The sequence below is a fragment of the Amia ocellicauda genome, chromosome 16 (genome assembly GCF_036373705.1).
Source record: "Amia ocellicauda isolate fAmiCal2 chromosome 16, fAmiCal2.hap1, whole genome shotgun sequence".
In the NCBI taxonomy this organism is placed as follows: Eukaryota; Metazoa; Chordata; class Actinopteri; order Amiiformes; family Amiidae; genus Amia; species Amia ocellicauda.
In genome coordinates this window covers 17,996,941-18,013,613 of record NC_089865.1, presented here as the reverse complement: position 1 = coordinate 18,013,613, position 16,673 = coordinate 17,996,941, and the positions used below count along the sequence as shown (strand labels likewise).

Below are 16,673 nucleotides of genomic sequence, written 5' to 3'. Positions count from 1 at the left end.
ACTTGCAAGTGCCTTGTTGGAAGAGTGGGGTAACATCTCACAGAAAGAACTGACAAATCTGGTACAGTACATGAGGAGGAGATGCACTGCAGTACTTAATGCAGCTGGTGGCTGCACCACGTTACTTTGATTTTGACCGCCAGGGACACATTATTCCATTTCTGTGAAACTTGTTCAGTTTATGTCTTAGTTGTTGAATCTTTTTATGTTCATACAAATATTAACACGTTAAGTAAAATAAAATAAAAGCAGTTGAAAGTTTCTCGGTGTCATCCTCCCAAAACTGTCACTTTGATGTAAACCAGTTCCACACTTAAAGGAAATAACTTTGGGGGGAGAGGTCTTCTTTAGATCAGTGCTTCAGCTCAGAGCTAAAATGCTCTTATCAAAATACACCCAACATAATGCTACACAGACGTGAAACATGATGGGATGCAATATTTATTGTTTTGAGCTCTGGTTATGTACTGCATATTCTGACAAATATAGCAATCCATCCAGGTACTTTTACCATACTACAATTTCATATACTACATCCAATATGAATATTGCATACTACTGAAATGTTGGTATGTAGTACGTCTAGGATGGTAGTATGTGGTTTCAAGTGTCACGGTCCACATGTTAATTTGTCATGAACCCAAGACAGTTTAAGCTACAGACTGTTGCAATATTATATAAATCACTCATTTAATTCAATTACCTCAGTCGATAATTTGATCTTTCAAGACCACTGTGTTTATAGCCTAATGTTACCCTTTGTTGATACTGAGTACAAAAAAGACAGTTCCACATCTGTGATTCAATCAAATTTATTTTTGTTGGGTGTGGTTTTTGTCAAAACGAAATCGAAGGAACAGTAATAATACCTTGATTGTTTAAATAAAATGTTGGATTAAAACATCAAATTCAGTGTAATGTTTTATTTGTCATGTAAATAAATTCAACAGCAGAGAGAAACACAATATTAAAACCTGACAATTTCCTATACTACACATTCAAAGTAAATAAATAACTAACACAATATCTAATACATTTATTTCAGATTTTAGACACCTGGTGTAAGATCAATAATAATGAATATTCTACCCAAATATACAGTGAATCACTCATCACTTCACTATTGTAAAGTGTTAACATTTGTATGTGTTTCTTCATTGTTTGAGTGGAATCTTCATTGCAGAGCTATGACGCTACTCAGTCCGGTTCATCCCAGTCCTGCCAGTAGACCTGTGGGTTTCAGACACTCACTGAGGTGGGATCGTGTGCTCATGCCATGCTGCTCTTCACCCTCTCAAATATCTGCCTGACTCTGACGGCTGGGACACAGCCTTCTCTCACAATGGTGATGGTGCCTGGGAACAGAAAGCGGCAATGACATCCTGCTCAGTGCGTCTGCACAGTCTGTCAGATGTTGGTGATGTGTGAGAAGTGTTGTGAGACAGTATCTCAGAGAGTCTGATTCAGTGTCAATATGAAAAACAAATATTTACAAAATGAAGTAAACATAAGTAAAGTAAATGTAAGTATATAAAAATGTATTAAAATGGTTAAAATGGTAATTAAATGGTAAAATGGTAAAATTAAAATGGTATTAAAATACATGCTTGTGTTCTAAGTTCTAAGGGATAGTGAAAATATATTGCAGGCACAAGTAAAGAAATTTAATTTTCTTGTGAAAAAATAAATTATATTTTTTAAATTAATATCAGTGTATTTCTCCAGGCATAAGTTGACAAAGACATATAAAATGAAGTGAAGGCAGTGTTCGTCTGTGATGGTGTTTTCCGGCGTGAATACCTGACTGTAATTTACCTTCATCAATTTTCAGGCAGTTAACGACGGTTGATGCCACGACCTCGCTGGACTCTCCGTCACACAGAACTCCATTTAATTTGTGTCCCAGACGCCTGGACAACAAGATCAGGATTAGGCAAATCAGGATTCTGCCTCCACTTGCGCGTGAGAAACAGCCAAAGTTACAGATTTTCAGTAATATCCCGACAAAGCTGAAATCAACATCATACTGAATTATAAAAAATACATTTCAGGGCATCTAAGTTTCCCAGTACCACAATATCATGGTGAGTAGAGACACATGGGCGTTCCACAGTGACACTCACGTGATGACCATATCATGGTGTGTGCTGTCTGGCTCGCCGCTGGGGTTGGCGGACGTGATGGCCAGCGGGCCAGTCATGTCACACAAGTGTGCGGTCACCGTGTGGTCGGGCACGCGGATCATGATGCTCTCCTCGGTACCCACGCGGTCATAGGCGGGACCCACACCTGCATCCACAGAGAGTGGACTGTCAGTACTGGAGGGCAGGTGACTCCTCACAGCACTGGCTTCTGTTTATCTATTAATTTTAACATCTACAACGTACTCTTGTTAACTGACCTTGTATAAAGGCATGTGGCAAACAAAATAATAATAATCATAATTATTATTATAATATGAGACATCATCTCCTATGACACACCAGCCGTTGCGCAGCCCCGTTTTCATGTCTCAGGGCCCCCCCACTCACCCAGCTGGAAGAGCCACTGTCCCTTCTGCACGATACAGCTGATGCCCCCGGGGTAAACGTTCCTCATGAACTCCCACAGCAGGGGGCTGAAAGGGGGCTGGGCAGTGACCAGCTGCTGCAGGTTTGAGATGCAGATGCAGATGGGCTTCTCCGCCGGGCGGTCCTGAGGAGCAGAATCCCAGAGGCAGGGTGGGTGACTTGTCAGTGACAGCCGCCAAGTATGAACAAATTATTTCTAAATTATTTCACATTTGAGAAAAACGTTCTGAAAGTTGTAATAATCCGGGCTCTGTATTAAAGAATGTAGCAATATCTTCAGAAGCACATAGGTATAAGGTATGCATTTAAATATATGTTTGTATAGGCAGTCGCCTTTGAAATTATATGTCTGTCTGAGTAGTATTGAGTGCCTGTGTTTTTGTCACCCATGGCAGCTTGCTGGGCCTTACCTTGATGTTGTAGATCCTCTCTATGGCCTCGGGGTGGTGGCAGGAGGCTGCCAGGGCATACACGGTGTCAGTGGGAATACCACAGACCCGGCCGGTGTCCAGCAGCTTGGCAATGGTCAGCAGCCCGCTGGTCAGCCGGGAATTGGCCAGGGGGCAGGGCGCAGGGGGCATCTCCTCTGTCCTCTTCTGCAGAACCTGGGAGATATGAGAAATGATTGAATGAATTGATGCAATATCCTGCCAGACCCAGGAGAGGGGCCTATCCTTTTCATGGTTAAGTCTGCACTTCCCTAAGCAGTGTTCATCTGTGTTTTTGACCAAGGATGCACTCTCACTCACACATGAGAGCTGCTATTTAGTAATAATGAAAAACAATTCTCACCTTCAGCACTGGGGGCCCCAGGGGCAGCAGGTCCTTTGAGAAGATGGAGTTGGCCAGAGAGGCCAGCATGCCGTACAGACACACGATGGAGAATATCGCCAGCATGGCAACTGCAATAGAAGCCCAGCGGTTTGAGGACAGTACAAATAGTCAGGCCTGGTCTTGCCAAGCCCATCCTGTTGTCCAGCTCATGTGTTGTGTTCAAACTCTCAGCTGGGCAAGGTCTACACTGGCATCAAACACAGATATTCCCCAGACTGTCGCACACAACAGCAGCATCACTCTACATTAAACCACTGTTGTGACACAAGAAAGACATTATATACATTATTTATTTTTTATTGTATTGCAGGTGGGGGATATCTTACTCTCCAGCTTGTAGGGCAGCTTGCCCAGAGTGGAGAGGAGGAAACACACCAAGAGGACCTCCATCAGAGCAGTTAGGGCAAGCAGCACCAGGTTCCCATAGGCAGCTACACACGGGGAGTGACAGGAAATAGAGGAACCCATCAGAGACTGGGACAGACACTACACTACAGCCCTGGCAAGAGGTTCAAGGCATTGATTCTCTGGCCTGTGGGACCAGTTCACTGTTTTCATTCAGACAGAACAGGAAGGCATTAAGCGATGTGAATGTGCAGTAAGGATTGAAGGAATGATTTGACTATGTATTTATTTATTTAGTGATGCTAAATTACATGAATGCTTCTACAGCCAAGAACACCCAGGTATGAAATTGAAGTGGCATTCCATGGCATAATCTGAGCCAGGGGCAGGATAGGATATCAAAACTGAGACAAAGCTTTGTCCTATATCAAATAATTTATTGCAATGTGCAATGTAGCCCAAAATAAACAATTGCTAGGTTGGGTTGACTCACCAGTGAGCATGAGGAAGCCGTTCACAATCAGGAAAGCAATGGCACCAGCTGTGAAGCCCTGGGCTGAAGCCGGAGTCACATCAAGCAAAACACCTGAGAACAACATGCATCTCATTACCCAAAACAGGCCTGTCTGTGAATGACTGTGGCCATTAACTTAACAACAAAATAGCAAATAGAAGGTGACAAAGGAGGAGGTCATCCAGTGAGTTCACTAGCTTAACAATTAATAAACAATATTTTACTGATACCCACAAGCTCAATTTGCTACTTACCTGCAAACCGGTACCAGGTCCAGGTAGCCCAGATGGCAGCGTAAGAGAAGGCGATGACGGGCCCGAACCTTCGCCCTCCCTGGGCCTGTAACCTGCTTACATAAGCCTGCATGATGGCCCCAGAGACCAACACCCAGGGCAGGGAAAGATGCAGGAATGTGGAGGAGGAGTGGCTGTTGTGGACAGCAGAGAGGGCTGCCACCCCATTGGTGAGGTAGAAGAGGACATCGGGCAGTTGTGAGACTGTGCTAGGTGGCAGGTCCTGGGGTTTCACCCAATGCTTGAGGAAGCCCAGAGCGCTCTTCAGCCTGTCAGTGGAGAGAAGCTGGGGCCCGACGGGGATCAGAGCTTTCTCCGCTATGGTGTTAATTAGCCGGGCGAAGGTGCCGTAGAGGGACAGGGCAAGAAACAGGCAGCAGGCCACCCCAAAGAAGATATAGTAAGCCTGGAGAGGGATCTGGGGGACAGTGGCGATGGTCAGCAGCAGGAAGAGAGCATTGTGGGCCAGCTCAAGGATGTCTCTGTTCAGAGACATCAGGAAAAGCACGATGGCAGACATCAGTAAGAACCAGTCTCCGACCATCCCCTCCCGGGCGCTGGCAACTGCTGTCTCCTGCTGGCGGCTAATCAGCACCGACAGCACGAACTCCTCCCATGCCATGACCAGCCAGTAGGTGCAGTGCAACATGAACTTGGTGGCGTGGTAGCAGTCCTGGCGGAGGTAGGCGTAGAAGCTGGAGAGAAGCTGCGCCAGGGAGACAATGGAGACCCAGGTGACACCCACGGAGAAGGAGGGCACATAGCCAAAGCAGTAGAAGGCAAAGACGAAGGGTGACACAGTGTCACAGAGGAAGCCCAGAGCCATGGGTTCAGCATACTTGGTGTTCTTCTTCTTCTCGTCACCTAGGCTCTGAGAGCTATTGCCATTGACCGTGCCCAGCAGCAGAACATTGAACAGAGGGCTCCCAAAACCACTGAGCACGTACCTCTGGGTGACACCTTTCAGCAGCAGAGCAGCCGCCCCATACAAACTGCATGCCAGGATCACCAGCTCCATGACTCCCGAAACCACCAGTGCCCAGCCCCCCACCAGCCCCACTGCCTCGAACACCAGCGTGAGTGTGATGGCGCTGAAAACAAAGGGCATGATGTAGTTGACCGTGGCTGAGCAGAAGGCCAGGATGAAGGAGATGCAGATGTAGGGGACCAGACCCGCGATGGCAGACTGGCTGATAGGGAAGGGTGTGAAGATAGGGCTCCCCAGAGACAGATTGCTCTCTGAGCCCGAGCCGATGTCCAGCCCTGGGGTGCTAACTGTGAAGTTGCTCAGTGGTGGGTTGGCGCCCAGGAGGATGCGGGTGGCTCCATAGCTGCCCCAGAGCGCTGCATAGGCGATGAAAGAAGTCCCGCTCAGGTGGTCGTACTTGCGGAAGGAGAGCAGGCCGGCCACCAGCTGAGACACACCACCGATCAGGATGATGTGCACACCTGTGGGCAGGAGGCATGTCAGGGGTCAGAGAACAGTCAGGGGTTCATCTTCAGAGGTAGAAAGTTCTCTCAATAAATCTCTCATCTTTAGAGGCTGATAACTGTTGATATTCTGTGTAAGAATGTTGAAGGTCAAAAAGGAACCAAACAGGCCTTTCTAGCAGTAAGACCTGCACTGGCTCTTCAAGGGAAAAGAGAAGCCTGAATAGTTTTTGCTTTCTAGGGACATTACCTGAGAAATGTTGAATTGCATTGTTACAATACTGGCTGAACCTGAATCTACTCCTACTTCAGCTTTATCAGAGATCTGTAGATGAATATCAAAGTCTGAGTCTTTCTCGGAGAACTTGATAGACTAAAGTGTTGCTGCAGTGTGGCAGTGCGGATGGGGGGGGGCATACCAGCCAGGATGTTCTCCACGCCAAGCGGTGCCACTCCAGTCCGTGCACCGTTGAAGTTCTGCAGGAGGATGAGGAAAGCACTGATCCCATTGGCCAGTAGCCCCAGGACGCCTGGCTCTCCATAGAAACTGGCAGGGAAACCGTCTGAATGCCCCATGTGGTCTGTTTGTCTGTCTGTCTGTCTGTGTGTATCTGCTGAGAGAGAAAACAGAGCACTGAACTCACAGCAGGTGAACCCTAACCCACTCTGTAACAGGGCTCTTAGTCTGCCATCCTAAACAGTGGAAATACAGACAAGTGAGAAAACATAGACTTTAAATAGCGTTGGGATGGGGAATGGGGAATGGTGGGGGAGTTTCTACTAGCTAAACTGAAATGATTGGGCAAAGTTTTCTGGCACTGGGATTCTGGCTATCTTCAGGGCTGGAGGAGTAGCCAGAATCCCAACCTTAACAAACAGATTAAATTAAACCTCATGAACTACCATGTCTCAATTATATTACATTACATTGCTGGCTAAAATGGGACTCTTGGCAAAGGTGTAGGAACACATTTTATGGTGACCTTGGGAAATATTACATTTAATGGAACAGGTATTGCTCTTGGTTTCCCTGTTTTTTGGCTCAAGACGTTTCCAGACCTGAGGAAATACTAGAAACCTTGAATATATATTTCAAATGCCTGTACTGTCTCCTAATTTTCTACTCCCCACTCATCACACTGTATGTTTAGTGGAGAATGAAGTACAGAGTGAGGGATACAGGTGAGAGCAACAGCATGGAGAGATACAGGACAGAGTGGTACAACAGAGGCACAGACACTGAGTATCTGAATACAAACTCCACAGCACAGTTGTCACTTGGACCTAGAGCATGGTAAGTTTCCCTTTAAAGTTAATAAACAACCTGCGTGTCCACAGAAATGGGGAATAAGAGACTGAATAAACAGGCAAGTATTATTTTACAAATGTTGCTACAGCAAGTCCCAATTGGTAACTCATACATTTCATTATACTATTTTGTATGTGTTTAAGAATATTACTTTAGTTATAGGCTATGTAAGTATTTTCTGTAGTGATGTCACACATTGCTATGTTGTGTACATATAGTGTCTTGCATGATAGTTTGATCAAATGTGTGTTGCCTTGGGTAATGGTAAAGACTTAATAACTTAAGAATACTATTTATTATATACATTCCGACTATTTTTATTAGTTTAATTCATAATTTTAATTCTAGTTGGCTTTATTGGCTTCACCATTGCACAACCTCCTCAGTCAGCACACTGTACAGCAGAAAATGAATCACTAAATGCCAAAATAAGACAATATTGAAAGAAAATTAAATGTCACTTCACAAAATGCAATATAATACATACAAAAATATATGAATATATTATTATTATAATATTATCATGCATGCTTCATGAAAAACATGTTAAGATATTGAAGCAAGTGTGGTATTTACCTGGCAGGAGTCCAGATGTACTGCACTGTGGGTGTATGGGCAGTGTATTTTTTATACCATGTGTGTCCTTGGGACAGCAGGGGGTGGGGTGGCAGGAGGAGTTTGAAAACTTCCCTGACCATCGTCCCATGCAATGAGTCCCCAATCCACCTGACAATGGAATGACATCATCCTCCACCCAATTACATAACTAATTTCTTTGTGAGATGTTGAGAAATTCCCACTGAAAAAATACAAAGATTTGCATATGACCTCGGGGGAAAAGGGGTGTTTTGGTGAAGCTCCTGCCCAGCTCATCTGCAAGTGAGGTGTATAAGACCTGCAGGAGGTCTGGGGAGAGTATTAGGAGTTCAGGATTTCACCGAGACGATCACAGAGACACTGCTCACTCACAGCATGCTCTCCACACTGCAGGTAAGCACAGACTGACACATGCCTTGACTGCAATAGTTCAAGAGCTTGGTTAGAACTGTCTGAGAACTGAGGGATATTTCATATAAAACAAATGTGATTTCAATTACGAGTATACATACTACAGATTTAACTATTTGGACACATCAGAAGACAAGGGCGTCTGCAAATGAATAAATAATAATAATAATAGTATATACGTATAAAAATACTACAACAGTGAAGTTTGTATAAAGTTTTTTGTTGTTTTAGATGATCACACGCTTAACACTAACTGTATTAGAAGAAACTCACTGTTTCCTTTGTTATAATGAGAATGATACATATTTATTTTTACATCTTTCATGCTGTACATCCCCTGTGTTACAGATGTGATTGTCTGACTTAACTGACAAAGAGAGACTGAATGAGTTCCAGAATGCTTTGTTAGGGACATAATATGAAATAAAGGCAGCTCAAGATAAGCAAAAGAAGATAAAGAATTAGTTAACGTTTCATCTCCAAAAGATCTTCCGAGACGTTTGACCTGTTCTAATCGCGCGGTGTACACTTGTATGTGCAGCAGATAAGATCATGTGTCTGTTGAAAGCCAAAGGTGAGTTGTTCTGAGCATTTGAGCGTCTCCTCCTTTTTTCAGAGATCGGCCAAGAAGGTCTTCACCGTCCGCAGACTGCACACATCTGGACTGGAAGGTAAAGAAAGTGCTCAGCTCTCTCTCTGTCTCTCCACTGCATCAGTTCTTAATACATTCAGCTGTTTATGTTTTTTTACCAATTTTGTAAATTTATCAAAATCCCCTTTTTCTGTGTGTGTGTGTGTGTGTGTGTCCTGAAGTGGTGGAGAAGTCAGTGTCAGAGGACACAGTGACGGGCAGTTTCGGGAGCTTTATCCAGGGCGTGGTGGCCCAGCAGCTGTCCCCCATCCTGCTGCAGCGCAGTAAGAGGATGGTGCTCGACAGCCTGGGGGTGGGACTCCTGGGCAGCACCACACAGGTGTTCCAACTGGCCCTGCAGCACTGCCAGGTGAGCCACACTGTACTGTACTGTACTGCACTGCACTTCCACCTGTCCCTCAGTCAGACCCGTACTAACAGTCCCGTCAATCTGTGTCCAGACTGTGGAGGCTGGCGATGGGTAAGCTGGGTGTGGTTAGAGTGCCCAGCCTGGACACTAACCACCACTGTCTTTGCAGCACATGTATGCCCTTGATGACATCAGCGCTGTATACGGCCGCAGTCAGACCCGGCTCTCCCCGACACTGGCAGCCTTCGTGAATGGCGTGGCGGTAAGGAGACGCCGCTTGGGCACAGCACCCCACACTCTACGACACTCACCCACACACCACCATTCTCACTCACACACCACCACTCTCACTCACACCCCACGACACTCACTCACACCCCACCACACTCACCCTCATCCCACCACACTCACTCACACCCCACTACACTCACCCTATTACACTTAATGCACGAAGGCACAGGGAGAGAAGCATGCAGTTTCCTTGTGTTGTTTGTGAAGCCAGTCTCTCATGCCCTTATAACATTCTCTCTCCCATCTTTTTCCCCCCAGGCCCATTCTATGGACTTTGATGACACCTGGCACCCAGCTACCCACCCCTCGGGGGCAGTACTTCCTGCCCTGTTGGCTGTCAGTGACATGTTGCCCAGCTACAGCAAACCCAGTGGGCTGGACTTCCTGTTGGCTTTCAATGTGGGCATTGAGGTACAGGGCCGGCTGATGAGGTTCTCCAATGAGGCACAGAACATCCCCAAGAGGTGAGACCCCCAGAGAGAGAGAGAGAGAAAGTGGAGAGAACAGAGAAGGAGGCAGGGACTAGAAGTACAGAATGAGCTGTCGCTGGAGATGGTGTGCAAAGCAGTTCTCAGTGAGCCAGGCTCTGTTTGACCATGTAATCAGTTTGTAAAACTGGTTGTTCTTTGAGCAGAGTGTCCCTGTCTCTGACTCTTCTCTGCTTCTGTTTCCCCTGCAGGTTCCACCCCCCCAGTGTGGTGGGCACCCTGGGCAGTGCGGCAGCCTGTGCGCGGCTACTGTCTCTGGAACGCACACAGTGCTGCCATGCCCTGGCGATCGCGGCCTCCTTGGCAGGTGCCCCCATGGCCAACGCAGCTACGCAGACCAAGCCGTTGCACCTGGGCAATGCAGCCAGGCTGGGTCTGGAGGCGGCGTTGCTGGCGTCTCGTGGGCTGGAGGCCAACGCTCAAGTGCTGGATGCTCTGCCTGGGGTCGCCGGTTTCAGCGCCTTCTACGAGGACTATGTCCCACAGCCACTGCACCCTCCTGAAGACAGGGACCTGTGCTTCCTGCTGGAAAATCAAGACGTGGCCTTCAAAAGCTTCCCTGCACACCTGGGCATGCATTGGGTGGCGGAGGCGGCGGGCTCGGTGCATGAGCTGCTGGTTGGCCCCCAGGGTGGCAGTCTCTCGCCCCCCGTCGTGAAGGAAATCCTGCTCAGTGTGCCACCTTCCAAGTACATCAACCGGCCCTTCCCCACGTCCGAGCACCAGGCACGCCACTCCTTCCAGTTCAGCGCCTGCTCCGCCCTGCTGGACGGGGAGGTCACGCCGAGCTCCTTCTCCCCCGCCGCCCGGCGGCGACCCGAGCTGCACACCCTGCTGTCCCTGGTGCGAGTGGAGCACGCTCCCGACAATCCTGCCAACTTCGACCGCATGTATGCAGAGGTCCATGTCACTTTGGTGGACGGCACCGTGCTGCAGGGGCGGTGCGACACTTTCTATGGGCACTGGCGCCACCCGCTGAGCGCCGACGCCCTGCGCAGGAAGTTCCGTGCCAACGCGGGTGCTGTGCTGCCGGAGGAGCAGGTGGAGGAGCTGCTGCAGGCAGTGGAGGGGCTGGAGCAGCTGGAGAACTGCACCTCTCTGCTCTCTTGCTTGCATTGAGCCTGCCACAGAAACCTTCACCCTCACCCAGTGACTCAGGGGACATGTTTCAGGCTCACTGCTACTGCTACTGCTCTCACTACCTGTCCTTATTTTATGGAAATTACAAAATGATTACTGCTCTATTCTTTCTATTGAAGGGCTGTAAGATTGTCTATATAGAGGCATACAGATATACATAAATAATATATTTAATCACTGTATGTATTCTATTGTATCTGTTCTTCTGCTGTACATTATTAACTATAATGACATAATATATCTTAATATATAACTTTATCATTGATTTTGTAATTTAACTTAGAACATGTATTTTTATGACAAATAAAAGAGATAAAAACTGTGCTGTGTCAGGGTGTTTGACTCTTGAGGCTGCAGTGTCCATCTGTCCATTATTCCCTCTGACTAGGCTCCCCTCCTGTCTCTGTCTCTCTGTCCCTACAGTTCATACCTGATACCTTGAAGAACAGGGTCTGATAAGAGCCAGTTTTCACCAGCATCACATGGCATGTGGGCTCTGTTATCTTTGTTTCCTGTCTGGTGTAAATAAAAGTTCATGCACTTTGTAACTTTGCCTCTCGAACACCTCTTCTGTGTGTGTGCTCGTATTAAATTCCTTTTGATTCACCATGCATCTCTCTCTCGATTATTTGGACTCTTCAGGATTTCTGCTCTGAATATCTCTTCCCATCTCATCCCACAAATGCTCAATTGGACTGAGATCTGGTGACTGGACAGGCGACTGCAGCAAGTTGAATTCACTGTCATGTTGGTGGAACCAATATTGGAAAATTCTAGCCTTGTGGCATGGGGCATCATCCTGCTGAAAACACCCTAGCAGATGGATACACTGCTGCAATGAAAGGATGCACCTGATTGGTAATGATGTTCTGATATCCTGTGGCATTCAAACGTTGCACCACTTTCATGACACACTCATACCAGTATGTTTTTTTCCATATTTCTGTAGTACTTTGCAGTGAGCAGTAGAATATGACATCCTACTGGAAAAACAAACAAAAAAAATTAACAGGGCTGTGTTTAAATAGGCAGGAGGGAAACATTTGGGGCTTTTTTTTATGTCGTCTGTGTACAAATCTTTCCAGTATCTTCATAACAGGCTGTTTGTGAGAATGCAGAGCAGTGTGTCTGTGGTTAGGGCACCAGGCTCTTCCAGGGCTGGAAGGGGTGGTTCCTGGTAAACAGCATGGAGAAGAAAAACATGTTCTCTGCCTGCCTGGGTAGGGGGGGAGAGGGAGAGAGAGATGTAGAGAACAGAGAGGTTTGGGGCTGGAGTCTCTGTGTTAAAAGCAGTTCATGGAAACAAACAGATTTTATGAAAGGTGGTGGAACAGTGTCCTGCCAGTGAGCTTGCAAAGAAGGGGCTGTGGCTCTTTCCTAGCCTCTTTCCAGACCCTGAAGCACGACACAATAGATGGCAAGGTTTAAAGGAGAAAGCAGAGATGTGGTAGGGTGAAGGACCGCACCCTCTCTTTACTGCTAGTGTCGAATGCCACGTGAGAGTCCAGAGGGCACTGTTCGGTGTCAAGCTCTCCCTATAGAGAGTCCGTGTCGGGCCAGAGTTTTCAAAAAATAAATACGTAATCCATGCCCAAAAGGAAACTTCCCAGAACAGTCCCACACTGTTACTGCTTGAAGCCTGAGACACATCCTCACTGACACACAGGGATGGGACTCTCTTAAGGGGAATTTGCAGATGGTCTGCTCCCTGCTCTTAATGGCTTTCTCTGTCTACGTCCTAGAGACACACTGGCAGGGAGCATCCCGGAAATGTCCTATTGCTGAGAGCAGCCAGGCGAGGGTAGGACCTGTCTCACTGCCTGGCTCTGGCACTTCCTCAGCAGCCCTGCTGGGCTGGGCTTTTAAGCCCATCAGGCCAGCATAGAGCACCTCAGCAGAAGCTGAAGTACATGGCAGGTTGTAGAAGGAATTATTAAACTTAAATATGATTGTGAGTGTGTTCTGTGCTGTGCACAGCTGCACACAATTAGTTGAATGGCTTCTGTCTATGTGCAGTAAAAGTGGTTCTTGTGATTTCAGAGTGAAGAACTGCATTTCTTTCCCTGTGTGTCTGTGTGAACAAGGTCACTGTCTCACTGTATCACTGTGCTATGGTACTGTGCTATAGTTCAACCCTGATACCTAGATGAACAGGGTCTGATAAGAACCAGTTTTCACCAGCAATTTGGGCTTGATACATCGTACAAACCCCCCCTTATATTAAACATTACATATGCCTTAATACTCCCCAGTTTGACTATATATGGGTCTTCCTGAGCAGTTGTCAGGCAGAAACCGAACTTCCACTCATCGCGGGACAGGCGTGGGCCTGTTATCTTTCTCTCCTGTCTGGTCTGCATAAAAGTCCCTGTAGCTTCTCTAAGACTGTTCTTGAGATTGCCTCTTGAACCTCTTCCTTGCAGCTGCTTGTAATGAAAACCTTTTGATTGGAGGTACATCTCTCTCTGGATTTCTGTGACTGTTCAATAGTAATAATAGTAAGGCTCAACCATGAAGACCAAGAAGCTTTCGAAGGAAGTCAATGGAAAAATCATTGAAAAACACAGGTCAGAAGAATGGGACAAAAAATGTAAAAGTCTCTGATATTCCCATGTACACAGTCTACTCAATAATCAAGAAATGGAAGATGCATTGTACCATCCAGACACTACCTAGGTCAGGCTGTCTCTGCAAACTGAGGAGGAAACTGGTGAGGGTTGCCACTATGAGGCCAACAACAACTTTGACGAGGCCAAATTGGAAATTCTTTGCCTAAATGCCAAGTTTTGTTTTTTGCACAGGTGGGAGTGTGGGGAGCAGACAGGTGACTGGACCTGCTTTTGCTCGGCTCTAAGGCAGGTGGAGAAGCACTGGAGTACCAAGTCACAGTCCTGCAGATAGACAGGGATTCCTGGCTGACACATGGGTGGAAAAGACCAGGAGGGAAAGTGACCCAAAGACGCGGTTAAATAAAAACAGGAAAACAGTTTTCCTTTACACACCAGGAAAACCACAGTGGCCCCCACCTAACTGATACCACCCAATTCCCTGCACTCAGAGAGGAGGGCACTGTACTGCAGCCACGTGACTGTCCCAACACAGACCTTTTGGAATGCCCTGCTGCGACCCCAGTGCTGGCATGCTTCCTTTCCTCAGTAAAAGAAGGCACCTGCCTGTTGAACTCTGTTCTTATAACAACATAAGAACATAAGAAAGTTTACAAACGAGAGGAGGCCATTCAACCCATCGTGCTCGTTTGGTGTCCATTAATAACTAAGTGATCCAAGGATCTTATCTGGTCTATTTTTAAATGTTCCCAAATGTTCAGCTTCAACCACATTGCTGGGTAGTTTTTTCCAGATTGTGACAGCTATTTGTGTGACAGGGTCAACCAAGGGTCACTAACTCTGCACTCTGCCAGTTGTAAACAAGGTGGCATTTTCAACACAGGACCGAGAAACAACAAGCTTATCTCCACAGCGCTCACATAACAAATTCCACCAGCTAAATATTTAATTTCCTTCCCTCAACTGTGATAAATGAGGAACAAATGGCTGAATCTGTGGAATCTGCTATACCTTCATAGAGTGACATGCCTGCTGGTCCAGAACTGCATGGGACCCACCCATGAATCAGAAGTTCATGTTTAGCATTGATAAACCTCTCCAGTAAAAAAAAAAAAAGCTTTATCTATCTTAATCTGATTGTTACAGTAATAAGATTAGGAACAGATTTAATCTCGGCTGCTCAGCTACTACTGTGGCAGGAAGAGAACAACTGAAAGGGTGACCTCATTCTCTCCTGCTGATTATTTAATCATCATTCCTGTCAATTTGCTCTAATCAGCTCACCTGACCCTCGTTCCCTAACTCTAATACACTCTATATAAACCGTTTGTCACTCACGTTCTGTGCAAAGTTTTGTCTTCTTCCGAGTAGCAATCCTGGGCCTTTGTTCATAGTGTTAGCTTTTCTGCATAGCATAGCATAGCATAGCATAGCATAGCCTAGCATAGCCTAGCATAGCCTAGCATAGCCTAGCATAGCCTAGCATAGCCTAGCGTAAAGTTGAACTTATCGGCTCAAGATCTTCATTGCTCAACTACCTTTAATTGCAAGGCACAACTAGCTTCATAATTGGTTGCATATTTTTGATCACAAGTGTGCTGAAAAATTTTGAAGCACACTTGTGCAATTGTGCAACACTGTTGGTTTATGCAAGGTATGTGTAGCAAGATGACTTCACGGAAGATTTGCTGTGTTGTCTGATTGAATTGGGCTAATTTTAAAGGAGTAACAAGCGATGGTGCAACAAATGATGTGATTCTAGTGATAAGGAGACCCGCATGGTATCTTGTCTGTCTAGTGCTCAGGTTGCAGATCTCCCTAAACTAGTAGATGGGATACTGGCCAAAGCTGGGGGAAATCCACTGGTCATGGTCCACATTGGAACCAGTGACATAGGAAAAGGTAGGGCAGGAAAAAAACTAAAGAGCAGAAAACTCCATGGAAGTTTTCTCCAAAATACTTCTGATACCATGTGCCAGGCCAGGCAGACAGGCAGAGATTAGAAAGTTCATCACGTGGCTAAAATCATGGTGTAGGGAATAGGGCTTTAGATTTATCGGGCATTGGTCTATCTTCTGGGACATCTAAACAGAAGGGGGGCAAATGCATTGGGAGAGCATATGTACAGAGAAATTAAGAATCATTTAAACTAGGGACCAGGGGGGCAGGGAGCTCTGACAATGGGACATTATCCACTAAGGAAAGAAAACAAAGGGAAACTGCTAGTAGGAAAGTCCTGAAATGTTTGTACCTCAATGCCAGGAGTATAAGGAACAAGATGTTAGACCTAGAAGCCACAGTGCTGGCGTGTAACTATGATGTTGTAGGAGTGGCAGAAACATAACTTACAGAAAATGATGGGGATGAATACAAATTGAAAGGATACACACAGTTTAGGAGAGACAGGCAAAATCGAAGAGGTGGTGAGGTAGCATTATATGTCATATTTGACTTTGATGGAGAAGAACTCAAATTAGATAATTCTAATGAAACCTAGCATATGTTTAATAGCATATAGTCTGGCTGACGATACTGTGAGGAAAGATTTCAACTTCCACCTCCGGACAAATTTCTCCTGTATCCCGAGTGAGGTCAAGGACATTGAGTCTGAATGGACCTTGTTCAAGACCTCAATTGTGGAGGTGGCCTCAACAAGCTGTGGCATGAAGGTGGTTGGTGCCTGTCAAGGTGGCAACCCCAGGACCCGCTGGTGGACACCGGCGGTGAGGGAAGCTGTCAAGTTAAAGAAGGAGGCCTTCCGAGCGATGCTCACGTTTAGGTCTCTGGAGTCGATTGAGAGGTACCGGCTGGCCAAGAGGGCCACAGCAGTAGAGGTCACCAAAGCAAAAGCTCGGGTATGGGAAGAGTTTGGAGAGGCCATG

The 16,673-nt window shown here is 46.4% G+C and overlaps 2 protein-coding genes across 2 annotated transcripts; one reads left to right on the top strand and one right to left on the bottom strand.

Annotated features, from left to right (window-relative positions):
* Positions 1–823: 823 nt before the first annotated feature.
* On the bottom strand, positions 824–6,610 carry LOC136711803 (uncharacterized). The gene is made up of 10 exons (XM_066688274.1): positions 6,407–6,610; positions 4,518–6,005; positions 4,243–4,335; positions 3,731–3,835; positions 3,363–3,472; positions 2,981–3,175; positions 2,532–2,694; positions 2,124–2,289; positions 1,816–1,910; positions 824–1,355 (listed from the first exon to the last, which is right to left on the bottom strand). Exons 1-10 carry the CDS (start codon positions 6,561–6,563, stop codon positions 1,270–1,272), a joined length of 2,658 nt encoding a protein of 885 aa, XP_066544371.1. The 5' UTR covers positions 6,564–6,610; the 3' UTR covers positions 824–1,269.
* A 1,517-nt stretch (positions 6,611–8,127) lies between these two features.
* Positions 8,128–11,772, top strand: LOC136711790 (cis-aconitate decarboxylase). The gene is made up of 6 exons (XM_066688258.1): positions 8,128–8,286; positions 8,921–8,975; positions 9,118–9,305; positions 9,475–9,567; positions 9,855–10,060; positions 10,276–11,772. Exons 1-6 carry the CDS (start codon positions 8,269–8,271, stop codon positions 11,201–11,203), a joined length of 1,488 nt encoding a protein of 495 aa, XP_066544355.1. The 5' UTR covers positions 8,128–8,268; the 3' UTR covers positions 11,204–11,772.
* The last annotated feature ends 4,901 nt before the right edge of the window (positions 11,773–16,673 follow it).

Excerpts from the sequence above, each read along its gene's own strand:
- LOC136711803 (XM_066688274.1), bottom strand. The coding sequence starts at position 6,563 with ATGGGGCATTCAGACGGTTTCCCTGCCAGTTTCTATGGAGAGCCAGGC. Across the intron at positions 4,336-4,517 it reads GACCTGGTACCGGTTTGCAG|GTGTTTTGCTTGATGTGACT; the intron begins GTAAGTAGCAAA and ends TGTTGTTCTCAG. Across the intron at positions 3,176-3,362 it reads TGGGGCCCCCAGTGCTGAAG|GTTCTGCAGAAGAGGACAGA; the intron begins GTGAGAATTGTT and ends CATATCTCCCAG.
- LOC136711790 (XM_066688258.1), top strand. Across the intron at positions 8,976-9,117 it reads GCACACATCTGGACTGGAAG|TGGTGGAGAAGTCAGTGTCA; the intron begins GTAAAGAAAGTG and ends TGTGTCCTGAAG. Across the intron at positions 9,568-9,854 it reads CCTTCGTGAATGGCGTGGCG|GCCCATTCTATGGACTTTGA; the intron begins GTAAGGAGACGC and ends TTTTCCCCCCAG.